The sequence below is a fragment of the Streptopelia decaocto genome (assembly GCF_964273445.1).
Source record: "Streptopelia decaocto genome assembly, chromosome: 3".
NCBI lineage: Eukaryota > Metazoa > Chordata > Aves > Columbiformes > Columbidae > Streptopelia > Streptopelia decaocto.
The window spans coordinates 114884159-114900634 of NC_138656.1; the positions used below are offsets into that span (position 1 = coordinate 114884159).

General features: G+C 43.6%; 1 protein-coding gene across 4 annotated transcripts; it reads left to right on the forward strand.

Annotated features, from left to right (window-relative positions):
- The first annotated feature begins 921 nt into the window (after positions 1 to 921).
- On the forward strand, positions 922 to 15299 carry ENPP5 (ectonucleotide pyrophosphatase/phosphodiesterase family member 5). 4 transcript variants are annotated; one of them, XM_082047792.1, is made up of 5 exons: positions 922 to 1085; positions 1453 to 1551; positions 5025 to 5897; positions 9405 to 9581; positions 10942 to 15299. In XM_082047792.1, exons 3-5 carry the CDS (start codon positions 5033 to 5035, stop codon positions 11310 to 11312), a joined length of 1413 nt encoding a protein of 470 aa, XP_081903918.1. In that variant the 5' UTR covers positions 922 to 1085; positions 1453 to 1551; positions 5025 to 5032; the 3' UTR covers positions 11313 to 15299. The 4 variants fall into 4 exon arrangements, with proteins under 4 accessions (XP_081903918.1, XP_081903917.1, XP_081903916.1 ...); XM_082047791.1 differs by having other exon boundaries at positions 5028 to 5897; XM_082047790.1 differs by lacking the exon at positions 1453 to 1551.
- The last annotated feature ends 1177 nt before the right edge of the window (positions 15300 to 16476 follow it).

Sequence of the window (16476 nt, forward strand, 5' to 3'; positions counted from 1 at the left end):
TCTGTGTTCCTGCACAAGGCGTAGGACAGATCCTCAACCCGTAAGGCTGGGAACCCAGGCTGGAATTTTGTCCCCTTCAGCAGTTCAGTTTCTAGTGACATGAGGGATCATAAAAAACACCTGAATCAAAATGGTGCGGCCTCACCCGGAGCACTGTGTGCAGGTCTGGGTGCCACAGTGTAAGAAAAGATATAAAGCTACTGGAGAGTGTCCAGAAGAGGGACACAAAGTTGGTGAAGGGTTTGGAGGGGAAGCCGTATGAGGAGCAGCTAAAGTCACTTGGTTTGTTCAGCCTGGAGGAGACTGAGGGGAGAGCTCATGGCGGCCACAGCTTCCTCACAGGGGAGGAGGAGGGGCAGGGCTGAGCTCTTCTCTCTGGTGAACAGCAACAGAACCGGAGGGAATGGCAGGAAGATGTGCCAGAGGGGGTTCAGGTTGGACATGAGGAAAAGGTTCTTCCCCCAGAGGGTGCTGGACACTGGAACAGGCTCCCCAGGGAGGTGTCACGGCCCCAAGCCTGACAGTGTTCAAGAAGAGACTGGACAACGTCCTCAGACACACGGTGTGAACTGTGGGGTTGTCCTGTGCAGGGACAGGAGTTGGACTCCATGATCCTTGTGGGTCCTTCCAGCTCAGGACATTCTGTGACTCTATTTTATTCTTTTGTTGTTGTTAACTGAAGCAGCACTTAAATATCTTCAGAAAGTGGATTTTCCTCCTTGCCTCTACAGCCAGGTCTAAGCACTCAAGCCCAGCCTGGGCACCATTTCTTCCTTATTTGCAGCAATTTCACGACTCCCAGCGACTCCCTCAGCACCCGCCCGCCTCTGTCCCGGCCCCCCCTGTCCCCGCCGAACAGCTGAACAAAACCGCCCCGCCCGGTGCCCCAGGAACCGCCTCCTCCCCCGGGCCCTTCCCGGGGACACCGTGCAACCTCACCCGCCCCTCGCAGCTCCTGAACCCCCTGAGGCGCCGCCCAGCGCCGTTACCGGGCGGTGACTGACACCGTGGCCACTCCCGCCGGGCGGGACGTGCGGGCGGTGCCGCTTCCAGCCGAGCCGGCGCTGCCCCGGGGACACCGGCAGGTACCGGCGGGCGCGGGTTCCCCGGCCGGGCCGGCACAGCCCCCGCCGCCTCGCTGCGGTCTGCCCGCCCGCGGGGCGAAGGGAGCGGCGGCAGCCCGGCCTGAGCGCTCCGGGGGCCGGGGGACGGTTCGTTAGGCCTGAGCGGGCTCGGTGCGGGCTGTACGGGGTGTCGGGGTGGGTGCCCGGTCAGGGGGGAGGAATCTGTCACGGGGGGGCGGTGCAGGGAATGCCGGCGGTGCAGGGAATGCCGGCTGCCCTTGGCGTTAACGTGGCGCTGAGCTCCCTGGGCCCTTCTCCGTTGGTATGTCTGTCTGTCTGTCTGTCTGTGCTCCCTGCCCTGAGCACTCAGGTGCTTTTGTCCCCCCAGAGCCCAATCCAGACCCCAGAGCTTTGTGGTGCTGGGTCTGTTCAGCCTGGAGAAGAGAAGCTGAGAGGGAATCTCGTCAATGTTTATAAATATCTCAAGGTGGGTGTCAGGAGGATGGACCAGACTCTGTTCAGTGGTGCCCAACGACAGGATGAGGGGCAACAGGCACAGACTGAAGCACAGGAGGTTCCATCTGAACATGAGGAGAAACTTCTTTCCTTTGAGGTGCCAGAGCCCTGGAACAGGCTGCCCAGAGAGGTTGTGGAGTCTCCTTCTCTGGAGACATTCAAACCCACCTGGACACATTCCTGTGTGATCTGCTCTGGTGAACCTGCTTTAGCAGGTGGGTTGGACTGGGTGATCTCCAGAGGTCCCTTCCAACCCCAGCTGTTCTGTGATTCTGTGACAGCAGGATGACCATGAGCCAGCACTGGGCCCTTGTGCCCAGGAAGGCCAATGGTACCTGGGGTGGATTAGAAGGGGGTGGTCAGTAGGTCAGAGAGGTTCTCCTGCCACTGTACTCTGCCCTGATGAGACCACACCTGGAATATTGTGTCCAGTTCTGGCCCCTCAGTTCCAGAAGGACAGGGAACTGCTGGAGAGAGTCCAGCGCAGGGCAACAAAGATGCTGAAGGGAGTGGAGCATCTCCCGTGTGAGGAAAGGCTGAGGGAGCTGGGGCTCTTTAGTTTGGAAGAGACTGAGGGGTGACCTTATTAATGCTTATAAATATATAAAGGGTGAGTGTCACAAGGATGGAGCCAGGCTCTTCTCGGTGGCAAACAATGATAGGACAAGGGGTAATGGGATCAAGCTGGAACACAAGAGGTTCCACTTAAATTTGAGAAAAAACTTCTCAGTGAGTGTGACAGACACTGGAACAGGCTGCCCAGGGGGGTTGTGGAGTCTCCTTCTCTGGAGACATTCAAAACCCACCTGGACATGTTCCTGTGCGACCTCACCTCGGCGTTCCTGCTCCAGCAGGGGGATTGGACTGGGTGATCTTTTGAGGTCCCTTCCAATCCCAAACATACTGTGATACTGTGATACTGTGATTGCTAGAGAGACCAAATCAGTAGATGTGCTCAGGTACCAGTGAAAACCAGTATAGGAAGGCCTTGGAAAAAAACCCTATTATTTGTCATTTATTTGCAGTTACAGGATTAGGCAGCATTGGCATCACTGTGTAAAACTTAGAAGTAAAGACCTGGCTTCACTGGAGAGAGCTTAAATTCATACTTGTCGCTCCCCACAATGGGGATTTGTGAGTCAGCTGTGGCTGTGGTTAATTTGGTGGGTGGACGCAACAGCATGTTCTCCCTTCCTTCCTTGAGAGTCAGCTGAACAAAACCCCACGTCAGGTGAAAACCGAATGATTCTGCAGCTTTTGGGTCCATGGTGTTTGCTGAAAGGGGAATGATTCCTCTGAAATTTGTTCTTAGCAGGACTCTAGTTCCGTATTTTAATTTTGGGAGACATGCAAGTTCAGTTTAACATTTGACTGCTTGCAAGTTGACAGCACCTACGCTGTTTTCCAGTGTAAATATATATATGAGAGATCTAGTTGAGGAATCAGAATAGGAGAAATCCCCATGAAAAATACATTGTTTTCTATCAAAATGAGAAACACTATTCCATCATCGCAGTGATGCTCAGATGCTTATTATGCTTTTTTTTTTTTTTTTGGTATTAACTAGGATATTTATGTACTCCAGATATTGATATTTACTGCTTACACAATTGCTGTTTTCCAGCTTAATTTCTGTAGTGACCGGTTCCAGAGAATTGCTAAAAAATGAGAACTTAAAGGGAACTGTGTGGAATATCAGTGCAGCCCCTGTGCAGGACTGGATTGAACAGTGTCTCGTCTTGTGGTTGAATGATGCTGTTGAGCAAGAAGTGGGGAATATCAGCAGGAAATTGTAGGTCAGTTACAGACAGGGAAATGCAGTGCGAGGGTTCTTACAGGGACCTTACTTTGAGTTTGATCACTGAGTTTCAAACAAGAAAGTGTTTGGGAATGGCAGAGGGAAACCGGGGCTGGGGAATATGGCCCAAGACAGTATGAAATTGGGTCATATTATCTCATGCTGTTAGAAAGGGAATGCCAGTCATAGCTAAGAACAGTCAATATCGAGTCATATGGTCAGAATCAGGGCTGAATGTTTATCTGGGGAGCACATGCTTTAGGGTACAGCTTCTAGTGATCGCCTTCTCACACAGTTCATGGACAGGATTTGTATCCTATTTATTGTTTCTTGCCTACTTCATGCTGCGTGCACTCAGGTAGCAGAGGTGTTTGGCAGGAAAGGACAGATGATGGGGTTTACGGTTGGTTGAAAGATGTATTTCTGGTGGCTCACAACTGAACCTTTCAACCACCTCTCTCCAGTCCATTCAGAGACACGAGTGGTTAGTTAGCACTGCACACTGATTTGTGTGACTTGCATATATTCTTGTTTGTAAAGCTGTACACTGGAAGTGACTTTGGTAGTAAAGTCAGAATGAATTGATGAGTAAGAGATCTGTTATATAGGGAACCTGTGACTGGGTTAGAGATGAGACAAAGTGTTGAGAAACTTGACATTGTTTCTCCAACTCTTGATCTGACACCTTTTAAGCAGCAAAACCTTTTAATGGATATACTACTGTATCTGAAATTCAACACTTATTTGTCAGTTTCTCCCGCATAAATTGTCCTCAGCACATTTAGTAATCCCGTACTGAGTGTTGGGGCTGAGATGCAGTGATGGTTTCCAGCTGGATCCGCCTCCCTGGTGGGAGCTGTGCAGGTGCAGAGTCCTCCAGCTCCAGCGTGTTCTTCCTGCTCCATGCATTGCTGGGCTGTCTGCTGCCACGCTGGCGCAGCAGCTTTAATGAGGGCTGTAAAGTTCTGGTGGAGATGGACCTTGATATTTTCAAGGCGAGAACTGCCCCTGTTTACATCTTAACTCTTCACAAGCAGAAGCTTTGTCATAGGACATTTTTAAAAAATTTTGAGTATGGAAAATACTTGAAAACTTCTCAAATTGCAGGAGTTGGACAGTGGTGTTGGTTAAAGAATTTCCTTTGTAAACTGTGTTTCATTCAGCAAATTATAGTGTCTCACTTCCTACCTCTAAAATTGTGATATCGATGTAACTGGTAGAATCACAGAATGTCCTGAGTTGGAAGGACCCACAAGGATCATGGAGTCCAACTCCTGTCCCTGCACAGGACAACCCCACAGTTCACACCGTGTGTCTGAGGACGTTGTCCAGTCTCTTGTTGAACACTGTCAGGTTGGGGCCGTGACACCTCCCTGGGGAGCCTGTTCCAGTGTCCAGCACCCTCTGGGTGAAGAACCTTTTCCTCATGTCCAACCTGAACCTCCCCTGGCACATCTTCCTGACATTCCCTCGGGTTCTGTCATTCGCCGCCAATAGGTAACAGGTTTCGTTCCTATGTCTGGAGTGCTCAGTGTTAGTAAAGCGAGCTGTATAAATACATAAGGAATATTTAAGCTACTCATTCTTAAAACTAAGTTATGACTCTGACAAACAGGTTAACGCAAACAAATCTTCCCTCTGCTCAGCAGGTGCCATGTTGCCTCAGAAGAGGGGAAAAATACCTTCCAGAATAGCCATGAACTATCATTGGAGAGTCCTGGCAATTTTCCTATTATTTCTCCCAAGAGCACTGTCTCTCCAGCCGGCCCAGCCCAGAGTGCTGCTGGTGTCTTTTGATGGATTTCGATGGGATTACATCTACAGAGTCTCAACTCCCAATTTTCACTATGCCATGGAGAACGGTGTGCACGTCAAACAGGTCACTAATGTGTTTATAACGAAAACGTATCCTAATCATTACACAATGGTGACTGGTCTCTATGCAGAAAGCCACGGTATTGTTGCTAATGAGATGTATGATCCTATCCTGAATGAAACTTTCTCGATGAACAGAATGGATATCTATAACTCCAAGTTCTGGGAGGAAGCCAGCCCAATATGGGTAACAAACCAGAGGGAAGGACATAAAACCGGAGCAGCTATGTGGCCTGGAACAGATGTGAAGATACATGGAGTCTTTCCTACGTATTATATGCCCTACAATGAATCTGTTTCCTTTGAAGATAGAGTTGCTAAGCTCATTGACTGGTTTACATCAGAGGAACCCATAAACTTTGGTCTCCTATATTGGGAACAGCCTGATGAGATGGGCCATATTCTGGGCCCAGAAAACCCCCTTATGGGACCGGTAATTAGCGACGTTGACCAAAAGCTTGGATATCTTACGTCTGAACTGAAGAAAGCCAAACTGTGGGATGTTATAAATGTCATCATCACAAGTGATCACGGAATGTCGCAGTCCTCCTCCGCGAGGCTCATCGAGCTGGATCAGTATGTGAACAGAGAGCTCTATAAAGTCATTGACCATTCTCCTGTGGTTGCCATTTTGCCAAAAGAAGGTAGGAGCTGTAGCAGTAAAATTATCTGAAGAAATACTTGAGTATCGAAACTTTATAGACTTCATTCCTTAAGCGAAGTGGTGGTAGCAGCGCTGATGCCTGCAGGACATCAGCCTTGAACAAGGAGTGCTTGCAGGATCACTTGTTCTTCTTGCTAGCTCTCTCAAAGGCCTCGGTCAGCTTTCTGAAAGTCAGCAAACCTGTCTGTTGTTGACTAATATTGTCAAATATCCATTAGTCCTTACAAAGAAGTAAGATAATCTTAACAGCATTATCAAGGATGAATGGCGTTTGAGATAGATAAGAACTGAATGTTACTTATCTTGCTTTTCATCAAGATGCTAAAGCTGTAGTGGAAGAATTAGATTTCTAACTCAAACAGTAAACTGAAACCAGATGGGGATAAGAAGAAACTGGCTGTTTGATTGGCTGCCAGCTGTTGCAGTTCACTTCAGGTTGTTCCCCCCATCACACTGAACAGCCAGCCAGTCAGGTTCATACCATTTTTATTGTGAAAACGATGGGCAGGAATTCTGTTGGAGTCCAATTCTGGTCTGTTTGCAGTCACCGAAGGGTTGCTTAAGTGCCAGGTGTATGTTTGGTGTCACTGATGTAGAGCTGCTGCTCATTATTTCAGTGATCAAAAGCTCTGGCTATTTGGTGTGAATGCCTTAACCTGGAAAATAGCATTTTTTTGTGTGCTGATTGGAAGTTGAGTTTTAAGATGGCCTTCTGAAAAGATATATTTAAAGATTCCTCTACCATTTGCATCACTAATGGATAGCATTCTCTATTTAATGTCCCAGCAGGGAGGGTATTTTGCAGACTTAAGTGACCTTAAAATGTGTAAACAAATGTCCAGTGTCATTTTACACTGAGGGTGGTGAAACCCTGGCCCAGGTTGCCCAGAGAGGTGGTAGAAGCCCCATCCCAGGCCAGGCTGGACGGGGCTCTGAGCAGCCTGATCTGGGTGAAGATGTCCCTGCTCATGGCTGGGGTGGGACTGGATGAGCTTTGAAGGTCCCTTCCAACCCAAACTGTTCTATGATGTTTAGTTTGAAGAATACTCCTTTATTAATCTAGAGTAAAATGTTAATATGTCCAAACTGAGATCATTTGCAACCTGAACTTGCTCAGGTGCCGTTTCTCTCAGAGGTGTCCGAAGAGCCGAGCTTGGGAGCTCCATCCCGATGGTGACAAACGTGGTGGTGTTGACCAGGAGGTTCTGATTACCAAATAAAAGAGCTGTGAAAGCGAACTTTAGTGCTGAAGTGCCCCTAGTGCAGTAAATGAGAACTTGAGGATGCACAACCTGATTCTGCTGTGTGCTAAATGTTGAGGAAAAAACCCAAACCGGTATCTCTGCAGCAATTACATGACAGAATAGTAAAAAAGCCATTTGAATGGATTTCAGAAATACCTTGCATTTGGTTTTGCCCAGAGGTTCAGATATTTTTTTACAAGAGTTACTTTTGAGCACAGGTGAAAATACACAGAATCACAGAATTCCTCCCTTCTGTGTTGCCAGCTGTAATTTTTATTACAAAATGATGACCTTCGTTCCCAGTTTAGGTATGAAATAACATAGATTTAAGTATATGAGACTGCTTCTTCAACAGTTGTTTCACTAGTCTTGCTTAAACCAAGCAAATAGTAAAACAGTGAGACCTTGCGAAAAATGTTGAATGCTTAAAAATGCTGTGATTTCCGCTACTTTTTACTGTTAGGCTGGATATTTTTTTCTGTGAGAGATGGATTAAAGCCACTGTTTAAATACACTATTGTATTAGTCTGTGTGGAACTAATTGTGCGTTCACAAAGTGGTGCCTGTAGCACAGCTGGTGATGCTGGCCTTATTCTTGCATTTAATATATTAATTAAAAATCACTTTAGTGTAAAATCATAGTTCACTGTATTTGCAGCTTCTCCTCCCTGCTATCCCATATAGAAAAGTGTTATTACAAAATTAATTTTGTTATTAATATAGTCCTGGAAGTATGAGATTGGAATCCCTTTTCTTGTTGCTGTAACTGTGTGTATCATGTCTGGACTTTGGTATCTCATCTTGACCTTTATTGTGTTTCTGAATTTTAGTGATTCTTTTTTTTCTGTCAGTTTGAGGTAAGAAACATTATACATGAAACTGTTCCCAGTTTTCTTCCAGAATTTCTATATTGGACCCTAAGAATTGAGGGGGGGAAACAAAGACAGTTTCTTTAAAAGCAGCTGGGGGTGAAGGCAGAACTAGGAAGAAATGATGAGTCAAAATGACAGGATGTGCTTAAATCTCATTTATCTGCTACAAATGTCAGCGTTGGCCACAAAGAAAATGTAAACATCTTCCAGCTGTGCTTCAGACTTGCTCAAATATAGATTCTTGAACTGGCGGTTGTGTTCTGCCTGCGTGTCCTGGCTCCTTTCTGGTGTTTCACCTTGTCCAGCTGCTTTCTGGCCCTTCAGTGGCTTTTGCTGGAAAGCAAAGCTCAGAAACTGGAAGGAAGCAAATAAAGAACTGGGGGTGGAAAATGCCTCGTTATTCCACAGTCTTAGTACTTGAGGGTTTCTGCTCACTGTGCAGCAGAAGACTTGGGTAGGGAAAGGAGCAGACACTGAGAACACAATGGAACACAAAAGAACAATAGCAGCTGTTGGCCATTATTGAATGTACAGAGTCACTAACAGCTCAGACCAAAGGTCCAGCTTGTCCCGTCATCTGTTTGTCGTGTCTTCCCTGCTTAGACCTCTGCAATCTTCGTACAGCTCCTCATGTGTTAGTGGCATCTAGGCCATGACCTGGGTTGAAATATTAATGCAATCTAGTTTTGCATATCCCTGGGCAATTAGTTGCCAATACAATGATGTTACATGGTACATAGCAACTAATGAGCTACATTTTCTTAAATTGGCATCAGCAAGGTCAAAACAATATGTAGCTGTTTATTGGAGCATCTTGTAGAAGGAGAAATAAATAGTTGGGTTCACTGGGACATAAGTTTTCAGGGATGCTAAGAAACAATGTGGCTGCTCCCTTTGACCTTTTAAAGGAAAGCAACTAAACTGCTTCAAAATGAATAAAAAGTGTCACTTGTCATCACAGCCAGCTGAGGGGAAGACAGAATATGGCCTTCATGTGCACACTGCGTATAAATTGGTTTAGGAGTTACCTTCTTGCTTTCAAACTTTACATAGAGCTGGTTTCTTTCCAGTGAGACTTAACTAAATGTATTCTAACTCATTCTTAAATTCTGGTAACTCTGAAATGAGGAACTTTTCTAAAATCAGCAAAGCACTTACTGCTTAGGAATAGGCTCTGAAGGCTGACGCCACGTGTGATCTTGCTGTGAATAACGCTCTGGATTTCTCACAATAATTTCTTTACACATAATAATCCATTTTAGCTTTGGGGGAAATGCATTTTATCCTCTTCTTTCAGTTGTATTTGAACTACTGATGAGATTAGTAACATATTGGCATGTTTAAGTTTTGTCTTTGTTTGTTTGTTTGAAGGCAAACTGGATGAAGTGTATGAAGCCCTGAACCACGCTCATCCCAACATGACTGTATATAAAAAGGAGCAGATTCCAGAGAGATTACATTACAAACACAACAGGAAAATTCAGCCAATCTTAGCAGTGGCTGATAAAGGATGGGAAATCGTACAAAATAAGTCTGACGGTTTTCAGCGTAAGTATTCTCTGCCTTTACCATGTTCTGCTATATCTAACCAGAGAACTTACATGGTACTTTCTCTCCCAATCTCAACCAATGTTAATCTTTTAAAATTTTATTTATAGGAGGGAAAACTCTGAAACTAAATGTGTAGAATTCATACTGTTTTCTCTTGATGGGATGGGAAGCGCCCGACTGTTAGGAGAGGGGGAACTGGACTTGAACTTTTTAAAAATGAAACTTACTGAGATAAGATCATTCACATGTTTTAGTGGCCGCGTACTTGAGGTCTTCTCGTGAGCTCGAGCAAACTGACAAACACTTCCTGAGAGATTAAAAACACAGTTGTGACTGAACTTGTTGAGTAGAGGATGAACAGTGTTGTTTTGCCATGTTTTATCATGTACTATGTATTTACTAGAGAAGAGTTGGGTTGGAAATAAGGAATGCTTTCTGAAAGGCCTCAGCTTCTGTGGATGCTGACATTTATAGTAACCTTGCTGTACTGCTAGAAAGAGCCTTTGAATATTGTGTGACTGTATACTACTGACTTTTGTTTGCCTTACGGGGTAAGATACATTCTGGGTGATTTGGAGAAAACAAAACTAACACTTCTGAGTTTCTCACTTGGGGTTTTGAGATTGATTATAGGTAGAATGGAGTCAGTAAACTGTAACTTTTGATTAGCTGGGGGGAAAAATAGAAGTGTCATATGGTAAGTTCTTAAGTTTCGTAATTGAAAACCTTTTAAGCTTTGCTGCTGGTTATGAAGCTGAAGAGCGTTACCTGCAAGACTCAACAAGTTTTTGAGTTGCTGACAGCTGAGGAGAGCAGCCTTTTGCACCTGTGTGTTTAGTTACTCAGAGGTTTTAGTGGCCTGTAAGGAAGGGGCACTGGAGACCCGCGGTGAGATCTGTGAACTTTCTCCTTGTTGATGAGTACAGAGTGCAGAAAACAGGAGGTGTGAAAGCAGTCGGAGCTGATGGTCCACCTGCTACAAGGAGTCAAGCAGACAGGCTGTTTCTATATGGATATTGGTTTTTTTCTAAGAGATCTGGTCCAGTTGAGGAAAATCAAGGAAAGTTGGGTGTAGCATAGCACACCATTGCCAGTGCTGTTACTGCTATGGGAGTGTACTGGTTTTGCTTTTTCTTTTATTTTAAATAGTGCTCTCCATTCTTTTTTAAAGGCATCTTCTCTTTGTAGTTCTGTGACTCGATATTTGCTAGGAGACATTTGTGCTGTTGATTCTTCTAAACCTCTCTGAGAATAAATGATGGCTATTCCTTTTCTAATTCTAGGAAAAGTTTCAACGCTTCTTTTGCAACTTCAGAATACTGACCTTTATCTATTTTTTTTTCCTTTAAATTTCTAGCTGGTAATCACGGATATGACAACGTCATACCAGAAATGCATCCCATTTTCTTGGCCGTTGGGCCTGCTTTCAGAAAGAATGCCACCAAAGAAGCCATGAATGCCACAGACTTGTACCCCTTATTGTGCCATCTACTTGGTATTAGCGCGCTGCCAAACAATGGTTCATTCAACGCTGTGAAAGATTTACTTGCTGAGGAAGTTCCTGTAGCCTTTGGAACAGACACTTATGCTACTGTTATAGGAGTTTTTCTGGGCGTCTTTCTTGTTACGGTTTTTATCGCTGTTTTTGTTAAGCATTTAATCCTCGCCCAAACAAATACCATGCAAATGCAACATACTGAAGCTGCCCGGCCACTGTTGCAGGATTAATAACACTTGGTACTGTTTCCTGATTGATGCTTAAAATAAGCTTATGCAAAAAAAAAACTAATAGAAGTGGAGCAGCATAAAAATCTGGAGTAAAAGGGAATGAATGCTGATCCATTGGTACACTGGGGTACGTACATACGGGGGATGCAGAGAAGGAGCGTGTTTCTGTTTTACCCAACAACCACTTCATCTTTCAGGGGTTGAAAATATTCCGGGTAAACCTGGGAAGCTGTGTGTGTAGACATGTAGCGATAACAGACCCTGAATACCTCGTTCTGAGCTACTATTAGGGAAATAACTGAGTTTGCACTTCAGACTATTATGTGGTGATTTAATTTCCCATCCATCCCCCTTTTTTCTCTAAGAGCTTTTTTAAATCTCAGATTCTAACAAGTCACAGACTTGGCTGCTTTGGGTTATTTTCTTCCCTGCTCAAGGAAGCTTTTGCGTGGATCAGCATTACAGATAACTTGGTGGATTAAATCCTGCAAGAAAACAACACTTATTAAGCTAGGTCATGCACTGCAATGTGTCTCAGCTTAGAGTTAGGCCTATTTATTTAAACACTGTATAAATTGTAGCCCCAGAATATGAATCTAGATGGTATTTCCTTTAGCAATCAGCATTAATGTTTTTGTTTGGTTTTGGTTTTTTGTTGTTAGTTGGTTTTGAGTTAGATACAGATCTTCATGATTTTAGGTATAATTTTAGGTAAATGTAGATCTTTATTTTTTTTCTGTTGTCTCCTGTACACTGGACTAAATTTTCTAGGAATTCCATGAGGCTGGCAGTTTAAAGACACGTACAAGCACGACATCTGTATGTCCAAATGGAGTCTATTATATTTCTGTGATAAAAAGGTTCTTTCAGAATAGGACTGATGAACATACATGTACAAGCTGTTTTTCGAGCGCTGTCAAGCTTGTCACAAGGTGTAACACCTGAGAGCTGTAACTGGAGACTCTTCTCTAGTATGAGCTTGGCTTTCTGTCTTGTCCTTTATCTGATATGTCTGGGTGAACCTTAGAATTTGATAAATAGGATTGGACATGCCATTTAAGGAACAACCGTATAAATCTTAAGCCATATATACTCTTAAAATCTAGAAAAGCACACTTGAGTATGAAAAAAGGTCTAAGACTGGAGTTTGTTCTTGCAGAGAAAAGTCTTTGTCAGGAAAACTTATTAATTCTGAATCAACAAAACTGTATATTAGTCTGATTCTTTTGTGTGGGTCAATAGAGCTTCCTGCTATTCTAGTGTTTCGTGGTTTGGTTTTTTGTTGTTGTTTTGTACGAGCTCACTTAAGTGGTAGGCGAGAAGCTGCTGACTAAGGTTTGCATGAAAAGCGTGGTATGAAGTGCCAAAAGTCCCTGAAGAAGAAAGAAACTCCTTTGAAGTTCACAGGAATACTCAGTCTGGTATTTCTGCAAGTGCAATTTATTGCTTCACCTGCAGCACTCAGCAAAGATGGGAACTCCTTGGCCTTGGGTGTGCTCTGGTGTGACCAACACCCCAGTACTGCTGATGGGAGGCTTGTGAGCAGACCTGGCAAGGAGCTGCAACAGGCTGACTAACTGAAGTCCATTTTGAACTTAATTCCAGACTTAATGACCTCTAGGAGAGTTCAGAACTGAGCAAGCTTCTCGCTGCCTCAGTGATGACTCTGCAGTGCCTCGTTATAACCTGGTCCTTGCTGCGTCAGAAGGGATCTCGGATCCCTCCGTGACAGCAGGAACACTTGCTTGGCATTGATCTTTCTTGCAACAGATGCGGAAAGTGGCCAGAGGTCACAGCTTGGTGCAGCGAGCACTGGAGAGGGAAGGCAATGAAATATTCCAATTTAAGGTATATACTGAAAGTCTAGCTGTAATATATACTGAAATCTGAGCTGTAATAGCAGCTTTAGGAAGGCGGGAAACTAGCAGATCTGTTAGAGCACAGCCCCTGAATTTGGGGGAGATGTGTGAAGCATCATGTAACTTAATCTGACTCACCGCTGCAATTCTGCTCTTACTGCCTTGTTTCCTACACTGCAATTTTCTTAAGAAAACACAGCAGGTAAACATCTGGGTTAGGTGTGCCTGATGCTGTAAAGCTACAGAGGAGCTGACCATTAGGTGTGTCTTAAGCTTCATTTGCTGACAGCTGCTAAAACTACAGGGGCTTTTCAAGATGAAAGGTGAAGGCAGTGATGATGTTCACAGGCATGATACATAGAGTCCACCTTTGCTTGCTTATTTGCAACTTGAAAACAAATTGTAGCACAAACATAGTGTGTGTTTAAAGATACCCACAGGTTTGGTTAAAGGAGTAATAGTGAAAATTGGAGATGGACAGAGAGGTACTGTAATCCTCACCTGTAGCTACTTCAGCTACTTACTTTCTCACTTTGGAATGTGCTGCTTTAATAGAAATTCTTCTTATTGCAGTAATTTCATGGTAATGTTTATAGCAGATGTAAAATAAACAGATCATTATTTCAGATGTGTGCATTAAGCTCCCACTTCTAAAAATTGTGACAGGTGTAGTTCTATTGTCAGCTAAGGTGACCCTTGATTTTAAGGAGTAGCCAATGCTGGTGTTGTTCAGTTGTCCCGGGACTCGGCTTCACCTGCCCCAACACGTGACGAGGGAAGAGCAACAATAGGTTTTCAGTATTCAAAACAGGTTGGCAACGCGAACACGAGAATTCTCAGTGTTGCTGTTGTGTTTTGCACTGTAAGGCCCTTCTTTGAGGAGGGTAAAATGACACTTTGTAGAAGACTAAAGGGAGTCTTTTGCATTCATGTGGTTCAGTTTAGGTTTAAACATTTTTTCCTTTATTCTTAGGTGTATTTGCAGGTACCTCTTGAGTAGTTACTATGTTCAGATATTTGCCTAGCCAGCATTAAACACTGTTTTAAGTTGTTTGATGTGTGTTTAGTGAAATTGAAAGCACATATGATACCACTGGAAAAAAAAGACCAATTTTTTCTTGGATGTGATGTGAGATTTTCTCAAACTTTTCCATTTGTGGCTGGGGGGGGAAGGGGCATGGGATTTGCTTTCTGTGTATATGATACTTTTTATGATGTACAAACACGTTTATTGGAAAGCAGATTTGAGTTCACCGTATGCTGCTTGTAATTTAAGCTTGGAAACTGAGCTTGCATGACTTGTCCTTCATTATTGACCTGTGAAGCATACTTTAAGATGTCAAATGTTTTCTGTGTTTCCTCCTTGTTGAAATATATCATTGCTATGATGCTGTTAAGCACTGAGTGCTTTTTTCATTTAAAAACAACTCTGGAAAAAAACCTGAATTTGGGGGGACAGCTGAGGAGGGAATGAGCATAAATCATCTTGTACTCTGCACAGTGTCTGCCTTCATTAAAAATAACTGGAAGCGTGATCAAAGTTCTTATATAAAGACTTCGTTTCCTATTTTGCTACTATATATGGAAAGAACAGCTCTCTGTTACCAACCGTGGTAACACAGTTTATCAAAAAGTCTTTTAGACTTTCTTAGTAATATGCTATTTACAATAAATGCAGTCTCAAAAAGAAAAAAAAGCGCAGAAGTGCTTATTATGAGATGAAGGGTTGTGCAGTGTGAGTTTTCAGGAGTGTGGAGCAACACGGTCTTGAGCTGTGTGTGGGAAGAACGACAAATGTGCAGCTGGTGAGTCCTCCTGGAGTGTAAAACATAAATACATTCCAAATCTTCTGCCCTACTTACATAGCAGCCATGGATGCTGTCCTGACCATGCCTACTGTGCTGCTGTACGTGCCTTCCGGGCAATGGTATGTTTGTAACATGGTAAAATTAATGTAAGCATTTATTAGCATCAGATTATGAAAATTATTTGAAGCACATTAAGATGGTAAATTCAGTAGCCATGTCTGCAGGGTTGGAAAGGGACGTCCTTCCCCCAATGAAATCCTAATCCAAATCATATTAAGATGTCTGTTATTGTTTTTTGCAATAAAAAGCAAACATCTGTCCCTGTGGTCTGATCTGTTGAGCTATGTGATGTTGGTTTACTTTCATAAGCAACCTGTTCTTTTCATTTTATAGCAAGTTAAACTTACCCCTGAAACAGATGTTCTGGACCTATAGTTAGCTGAAATCACCTCAATTCTCAAACTGTTTCCTTGGGGCTGATGGACAAAAAACACATAAACCCAGAGGGCTGGATGTTTAAGGCTTCTGTACCCAATGCTGAGACTTTCTTTAGGGAGACAGGCAAATAACATGATGAATCATTCTTTGTAACATGACTTCCCAGCAGCAAACCTCCCCGATGGCTTCTAAACTTCAATACTAGTTGAAGTTTTAAGAACTTCCCCCTCAATTAATATGCCCCGTAGGAACGTTGCAGAGTTACACATATTTAGCAAGTCATTAAATGTTGCCACAAACTATTGCAGGACTTCTCCTTTATCACAGCTTTGAGGAAGGGGGAAGACACAGCTTCTTGTGTTCTTTTTTGAATTAGCAGCTGGTTTCCTTTTGAATAGCTGACTTTCACAAGCAATAATTCATACAAACTGTAATTAGGTAGCTGAAATATTTCATTGTGTTTAAGGCACTATTTTACAACTAATCATCTTTAAACCTATCAACTTCGTCTCTAAGGAGAACGAGATGTTTTTCTAGATTCTTGTGAAGTGTACATGATCTGTATGAAATCCCAGGTGTACAAGAGCTACCTTAAAACCCCCCCCTGCCAGTAGCAAAGAATTGTTCCAGGAAGAAGACTCAGCACCCTTACAAACCACACTGCATCTTTAAATTAGAAAATAACTAGCAAGGCAAGTGCAGTATAGTTTATCTTATTTCTTGATTAATACTTAAACATTCTTTTTAAAGCTTCCCCACAATAGCACTATTTGGTCTCAAGACTAAAGGGAGGAGGAATAGCAGGTAACAGGGATTTCTGCCACATACCACCTGGTTTCATAGGAGCTCAGTTGCCTGCAGCAAGTCCCAGCAGAAGGGGCTACCTAGAGCTAGAAGGAGAAATGCATTTAGACCTGTAACAATATTCATATTTCAGATTAGAATGCTGCCATTGCACTTCAGCCAACGCACTTCTGGTAATTCAGATCTTGGTGGTAACGTTGACACCTGGCCTATGATGTACAGAGGAACTGAAAGCTTGTCAGTCACACACTGTAT

Coding starts and splice junctions, on each gene's coding strand:
- ENPP5 (XM_082047792.1), top strand. CDS start 5,033: ATGTTGCCTCAGAAGAGGGGAAAAATACCTTCCAGAATAGCCATGAAC. Junction 5,898..9,404: donor TGCCATTTTGCCAAAAGAAG/GTAGGAGCTGTA, acceptor GTTTGTTTGAAG/GCAAACTGGATGAAGTGTAT. Junction 9,582..10,941: donor TAAGTCTGACGGTTTTCAGC/GTAAGTATTCTC, acceptor TTAAATTTCTAG/CTGGTAATCACGGATATGAC.